The following is a 7,340-nucleotide window of genomic DNA, read 5'->3' on the forward strand; positions in this document are numbered from 1 at the left end:
ACAGCATCTCTGTTCATTTAAAGAACGATGCACTGAAAGAATAGATATAGCCCTTTTCCTTTGGGACTTCCTAATTACACCTGGTCACCTATATACATTTTTGGATGAGGAACAGACAACACGCCCTGCTTTGTCTGGAAACAATACTCATTTCAGAGGGAAACGTTTTCTACGGGCAGACAAGGGAATTCCACCCTTAATTAAATGTATGGGAAAAAAAGGCATATTTTCTTTCTTTCTTTTCTTTTTGTCTTTAAGGAGAACAATAGAAGAGACATTAAGGAAAGAAACACAAAAACAGTAACTCTTTTTTCCCCCGAATATCAGTTTAAAACAGCCTGCCTTTATTTACATTTATATTTCAATACAAACAAAGAGATTCAGACTGTGACAAAGAGATTCTCACTGCACAACTAATGTTGTGCAGTGAGAAAATACACACATCTATGGTTCATATCAAATTCTGTCCATCTGTGGTAAAATATTCTAAACTCAAGAGTCACTTACTAACTTTTTGCAGGACTTTTGACTATATTCTATGGTCTACATCTATATAAGACCACTTTTACACTTTTACATCACCTAATACCATTGGTTGAAAGCTATACATAATTTCCCCCCTTTTATTATTTTTTCTTTTTTTGGAAGGCTGAAACCAGCAGCTCTTCACTTGTCAGGAAATTCACTCTCACTTTTATTTCTAACTAAAGGTGACAAACTTCATCCTATCAGTGAATCAACATAAGTCAGTTCCTGCTGAAATTGTTTCCTGGACACGAACATCTTTACATAATGAATCTAAAAACATTTTAACCTTCAACAACTTTATACCATTAGTTGACTGGAAAAATATACAAAGTACACTAAAGGCTTCATATTTTGTGCCTTGAAATACTTAATTCATACACAAATAAAATGTACAGAAACATGCTTTTCAGTCGTATTTTCACTGTGATTATCTCACAATAATCTCTACAGCATTTTGGAAAAATCAGTTATAAAGAAAGAAAAATGGTGAGCCTTACGGAGCATTGACTGTAGACATGACGGGATGAGACAATGTAAGTGTATGTTTCTGACAACATTTTATTGTGAACCTCTTTATTTGTTTTTAACTTAGCTCAAGGAAATAATACATAAATAGAAAACTCTCCCTATATTCTGAGTTGCACGCCTTCATTCAAAAGTCAAAGCAGGAATGATGTTTAGCAAAGCAAGCTATCTGTTTATTTCTTCTTTTTTGTGAGTGTTTTCACTTTTTTATACTTTACAAGTCTAGTGAGAGTACTAACAACAGGAATCTTGGTACTTTGCTCTTTTACTTTCTTGAAGGGATAACAGTTGCCTCTCTAGTCAGAGAGACCAACACTTTCTTTGCTATTCCCAGCGACTGTTGTTTCGGCACTAATCGATGACATTATTTCTGCCTGCAAAGAAAAGTTTATTAACCTGAAATGCTATTTCAGATTTGAGAAGTATTTCGACAGGGTTTTTGTGCATATCCTTTCCACAACACCCTCAATCAATAACTGCCCATTTCTAAATGGCATCAACATCCTCAAAATGCCCAGAAAAAACATCTCTCTTTACATATCAGCTCAACAGAACAGCTTCTTGTCCAAGTTTATTCCACGTGATGCAAAAAGCATTTATTCCTTGTGTTAATGCTTTGAGGCCGGTGAGGCCGGTTGAATCACAGGGTCTTCTTCGTGTCTTCTTTGTGTCCTTTCCATTAGTGGGATGTAAATAATGATGAAGAAACCGTGGCTTTGGTCTCAAGCTCCTTCTGTTGTGTAATATTCGTGAGAAAAAGTCAAAAAAGAAATATGTGAGTTTGTATGAAAGGGAAAAGTTTGTACTCAGTTGCCATGAACAGTGGTAAAACTCCCAGAAGAAATCAATCTTCATAACATCTTGTGAAAAGTCAAAGAAACAGTGAGCCTGAAGCGCCACCTTCACACGAACGGGCTGTCCGATCTGAATATGTCTGAGTATCTCTTGCCGTTGATGTGCTCTGTGTGGCTTTCGATGCTGTAGCAGCGGTGGACTTCTGTGAGCGACGACGCCACGTACGAGGCCGAGCGGAAGAACTCAGCGTTGCCAAATGTGCCGTGGAACTGCATTCGCTGCTGGTTCCAGTGTCTCCGCAGAACACTCTGGACCTGCAGGAAGAGACACAAAGGGGATGTGTGGAGGATGGCGAAGGATTTAAACGCCTTCTCACATTTCATCTTATCTTTGAGAAAACAGCAACCAAACGACATCTTTAATGCATTCACTGTAAAGGAAAAGGGGCTTTAAACAACATGTAGCACAAACAGTTAACTGAATTAATTAAATCCAACCATTTGAAAAAATATATAGACTGTCTTTTTGGTTTCTTGATGGGTTTGGGGGACTCATAACCTCAAAATTTAAAAAATCCTCGCTCTGTGTCCTTCTGTGAACCATATGCTTTTTATTGCCAAGCGTGAACAGGTCCAATGTTACCATTAAAAGCCATGTGAACTCTGAAACTGCCCCTTAGAAAGACACTTGGTCCCTTTCTGTCCCTATAGAACTCAAGCATTGGTGGCCTGATCTCATAGGGAGAATTAAATGGGCAGCGAATTCAAAATCTAAGTTTGAAACATGAAATGTTGTTAGTGCTCATTATTCACCTCCCCGTTGAAGAAGCAGAATATTGTAGAAACCAAAAGACCCTGCATGAGAAAAAAAAGTTTCTTGAGAAATTACACAAGACAGGAAATCCCCTAAGCTCAAACAGCTGCTTACTGTGTCACATGTTCATGCTCTTATTCTCGAAATATTTGAAATTTTAAACCACAAAATGATTGAGGATATTGCCCTTTCACAGTCGGCAGCACTTTTAATAGCATGCACTAGTGACTTTCATTTGGTTAATACAAATGCTTTTTGACTGTGGAACACTCCTTGTGAGTATGCACTGACCTGGTAGTGCATGAGGATTTCCATGATGTACAGGTAGATTTCAGAGACCCAGTGATCCTGGGGCTTGTAGGGGAGCAGGACAAACTGGATGCCAAGCAAGGGGATGAGGATGAGGGTGGCTCTCACGGCCCTCATGTAGAGGCTGGACTCGGCCTGGTGCGTCACCCTCAGCTTGGTGATGAGAACCCGAACGATGTTCAGCAGGAAGAAAAGATTCACCTGGAATCCAAAAGGCATTATTGTACATTTGACGCAAAAACAAAGGAAAGTCTAACATGGTGACGATCATTTTCAACACTTTCATGATGACCATACTGAAGGAAAAAATCCCTCACAACAAGCACGAAGTAAGGACGGCTGCACAACAGTCCTGACAAGTGTCTACTAAGTAAATCTGGATTTTCCACGAGGGCTTGGTGCTTACCACCAATGCGGCGCAGATGGGTCCGTGGATAATGTACAGCAAGGAAGTATCCGAGCTGACCCAACATCTGTGAATGCATAAATCAGATCATCATACTATACAGTATGGAGACACATGATTTAGATACAATCGTACCTTTAGATCACTCACTTGTCATTGTAGTAGCACTGACGTGCTATTGAATGTATCACCGCTGGCAGGAGTGGAAAACCTGCAAAACCACATGAGAACTTTTATGACATTTCAGTGCGAGAGAGTGAAATGTACCAAGTGAAATATTGACATATGGCTTTACTTACCCCAGCCCAGCAGATAATACCACATGAAATGTTGTTTTTCTGCAAACACTGCCACAACAATCAGAGTGTGCAGGTAGATGCCCTCGCACAGCATCCAGAAGTAGTTGCAGCTCAACAGATACAGGTGGATGAACATGAGCAGCTTGCAGCTCACCTACATGAGAAAATGAGCCGTCATGATTTTACCGACGCTGAAAATGTTGAGCTATGTTTGGTTCAACGTGTAGAGTCGAATCACTCACTGAATCGTTGTATGTGTGTCCCTGTTTCTTCACCACTGTTGTAAGCCAGACAACGGTGATGATGGAGTTCAGCACGAATGAGAAGAAGAGGTTTTTATGGAGTGTTATCCTCTGACAGCTCAGACTCCTACAAGAGAAGATATTTCAGACTAGACATGACTTTTCATGTGCATAACTTAGACATAAAGAGAGCTTCTACACTTACTTAAAATGGAAGAATATTCCTAATGATATGAGAAGTGACACCAGCGACAGGCCGTGACCGATCATGACCAAGTAGAAGTGAGTCATTGCCACCTGCAAGAAAACAAAATGAATCCAACTCCACAGTCAAAGGTGCTTTACATATTTCTATTGTCTTTATTCCTCCTTACTGTCCCATGATGTATTGTGTTGGCTTGGCAGTTTGTGAAGTTTGTCCACGTCCTGTTGCTCTCTGGGTGGCGTCCCCACTGGCCTGTCTCTGAGCACACTTTGGATGCAATCGCTGTCAACAAATTTGCAACCACGATTTTACATTTCTGTTCACGGAATACAGAAATGAGCTACAGCATGCTAATTAGTGAGGTAATTAGAGGAGATGAAAACTTTGATTGTTTACCGATCCCCAGTTTTTATGCTGGTCCGTACGCTAAGCTACCGTACAGACATAAGCTACCGTACAGTGGTGTCAAACGTCACATCTAACTCATGATCAGAAAGCTCGCCGAAGAGCTTCATCATCTAAAAACTAGAATTAAGCTTTTAAAAACAGGGAAACTGCTCTCAAAATAAGTATTAACTGCAGATATAGAGGAGTGTTTTTATGCTCCAAGCTAGTAAATGTCTAATATTATAGTCTCAACTCAATATTACACAAAAAATATTAAAGGTTTATAAAATGAGTAAGGGTTAACAACAAAATTTACCATTAGGATCAAAATTTTTAAAGTAGTCCGGACAGCTCTGCTCCGTTTGTCCGGCTTCAGTTTCGTCCCAGCACAGCCACCCATCCCACGTCCTGTTGCACACTGGCCCTGCTGACAACAACGGACACACAGTGAAATGTTACAGTGACTTAATATGAATTATAGTAACATCAAAAGATGTTTTTGAGACAGTCCTTTCACCTATTGTTTTCATTTTACGCTGTGATTCTTTCACAATCCTCTGGAAACATTCGTACTGGGCCGTGGCGATTTGTTTCCGCGTCGACTTATGTTCCCCCCGATGGTTCAGATGCTCCTGGTATTCATCTTCAGGGCTCGCCACAACAAGCAGCTTTAGAGAGATTATATACAAAATCAGAGTGCAACTGTCAAGTGAGTGCTAACAAATGAGAACTTAAGTTGACAAAACACATGATATAGATCATTTAATGCAATGACAATGTCACAAGCAGAATTATGTCTTCAAAGGCTCTGGGGGAGCTACAATTACTATCAAGTTGAATTATGGGAAGTGTAGTATTAACTTTGACACATATCAGGACCTAAATAGTAGTACATTTCATCCTCTGCTGATGCAATTTTTTCCATTCTTCTTTTAATCTGTCTCTCACTAGTCCCTCAACTTTATAGAGGCACAATATCAAAATCGCTGGAGTGCCCCTTTAACGACGGCATCCGGAAGATTTGATGGTTCAGTCAATCAAATAAAGAGAAATAACAAGAAGGCTGCTTTTTAGAAGCAAACAACTTTAGTTATGGTTATAAATATTCTAAAAACACGATATTTAGTACTGGCATCATATTGCTCTAATTTCACAAATGCATGGCCAGAATATATGGAATACAGAAACAAAACAAAAAATCTAATTAATAGAATAACTGAAACAACTTGCTTCAAAACTGACGATGATCTAAAAAGAAATGATGACGCTGCACAATCATACGATACATTAATGTGAAGGTGACATATTTAGCTAAAACAGCATATTTCAGGTGAACCACTGCACAGATCAGATACAACAGCTATACCTTATTGAGGGCGCACAGGACCAGCAGATACGTGAAGCAGTTTAGATCCATCTGTGCTCTGATCACCGTGGGTATTCTGAGGTAGGTTTGTAACTGAGAAAAGGAGAGCATAGACTGTTACAGACTTTGTAACAATAGCCACTTAAATGTTAGAAAGATTGTCTGCAAAGCCATGTTTTAAATTTTGAAAGGGAGGTCTCCATATTTGGACATAGGGTTACAGATTTGTCCTTTTGCTTCCTCTGTTCCTCACAGCTTCCTTCCTGCATACTTATTATGCATGTCGAGCAAGTTTAACCAAGGTTTGGCCAAAAGACATAAATGTGGCAAATTAAGTAAAAGCATGTGCTGCAAAGTCACTATCCAGATGCTTTCATCAGAAAACTAAATGTTAAACAATTACTGTATGTCTACAAGATGTGAAACAATGGAAATTATGACAGTTCTAAAAAGGAAAAGCAGTAACAAGCAACAAATCGTATCTCTCTCTCTCTGCTGCATACAATCAAATAGTCATCAATAGTTTTACTCTATCATGATCTATCATGATACTGTTTAAAGTGAGTAAATAACATATATATATATATATATATATATATATATATATATATATATATATAGACTGGATGTTTTCTATGTTATGAAAAGGTGATTGTTACAAAGAAATTATATTTATTTCATCTATTTTTTATACACACAAGTATATATCATGGACCTTTGACCACAGCATTCATAGCCCAATCTAGTTAGCATCATCCGTCCCTATAGGCCTTCACACAACTGAACACAACTCAACACCAGTAAAATACAGTGAAAATACACAAATCACAACAACATAACTTAACCCTCTTTTTACTTGACCTTAAAATGATCCCAATCAATTTGAGTTCTGAGAAGCAATGCGATCCCTCGAACAGAGAAAGACTTTCCACCAAAGGAGGTTTCCACAAAGTGGCAGACATTCATGGATACGTTTAATATGTACACATTAGCTTTACATATTTAGTTTCATATACTCATGTTTCGTAAATAAACAGATTTTTGGGGGATGATTTTCATCACATTTTACTCAAGCAAAGTGAAGAGGTAGCATATTTGTTTCTCTCACATTTAACAACTGGATGTGTATGTGTGCATCCCTGTTGTCCATGTGGCCTATAACATATATCCTGAAGTATAACATTTCACAATTCAATGTGACATTCAAAAACGAACATTTGACCTGTTTTCATGACCACAGCGCTTAAATATGAATCAAAATCGACATGCTGGAACTATTCAGGAAACCTACCTTTACAGGAGCAGAAAAAAGAATAAACACACAGTGTTTGCCTTGAAGAGTATTCCTTCAGTTTGAGAGTTGAACCTTTGCAGGAAGAGAAAAAACACTGTTTTAGAGGTTTCTTCAAGAGTACACCTTCAGCATGTGTTTCGCAGCAGAGTCAGAGCGACACTGAGCTGTCCT

The 7,340-nt window shown here is 38.7% G+C and overlaps 1 protein-coding gene across 2 annotated transcripts; it reads right to left on the reverse strand.

Annotated features, from left to right (window-relative positions):
* Positions 1 to 281: 281 nt before the first annotated feature.
* LOC116386070 (calcitonin gene-related peptide type 1 receptor-like) lies at positions 282 to 6,341 on the reverse strand. 2 transcript variants are annotated; one of them, XM_031852040.1, is made up of 12 exons: positions 5,876 to 6,341; positions 5,027 to 5,177; positions 4,826 to 4,936; positions 4,292 to 4,404; positions 4,123 to 4,214; positions 3,918 to 4,044; positions 3,676 to 3,829; positions 3,527 to 3,587; positions 3,377 to 3,443; positions 2,953 to 3,171; positions 2,661 to 2,702; positions 282 to 2,162 (listed from the first exon to the last, which is right to left on the reverse strand). In XM_031852040.1, the coding sequence occupies exons 1-12, from the start codon at positions 5,984 to 5,986 to the stop codon at positions 1,956 to 1,958; spliced, it is 1,455 nt and encodes a 484-aa protein (XP_031707900.1). In that variant the 5' UTR covers positions 5,987 to 6,341; the 3' UTR covers positions 282 to 1,955. The 2 variants fall into 2 exon arrangements, with proteins under 2 accessions (XP_031707900.1, XP_031707901.1); XM_031852041.1 differs by having other exon boundaries at positions 4,826 to 4,933; positions 5,876 to 6,339.
* Positions 6,342 to 7,340: the final 999 nt, after the last annotated feature.

This window comes from Anarrhichthys ocellatus, unplaced genomic scaffold, assembly GCF_004355925.1.
Source record: "Anarrhichthys ocellatus isolate YVR2014 unplaced genomic scaffold, GSC_Weel_1.0 scaffold12, whole genome shotgun sequence".
Classification (NCBI taxonomy): Eukaryota; Metazoa; Chordata; class Actinopteri; order Perciformes; family Anarhichadidae; genus Anarrhichthys; species Anarrhichthys ocellatus.

What these genes read in the sequence shown, in the direction of transcription:
- LOC116386070 (XM_031852040.1), bottom strand. Translation starts at nt 5,986, where the DNA reads ATGCTCTCCTTTTCTCAGTTACAAACCTACCTCAGAATACCCACGGTG. An exon ending in TCCTGTGCGCCCTCAATAAG is followed by an intron (nt 5,178 to 5,875) that starts GTATAGCTGTTG and finishes ATCTCTCTAAAG; the next exon opens with CTGCTTGTTGTGGCGAGCCC. An exon ending in TAAAAATTTTGATCCTAATG is followed by an intron (nt 4,405 to 4,825) that starts GTAAATTTTGTT and finishes ATTTGTTGACAG; the next exon opens with CGATTGCATCCAAAGTGTGC.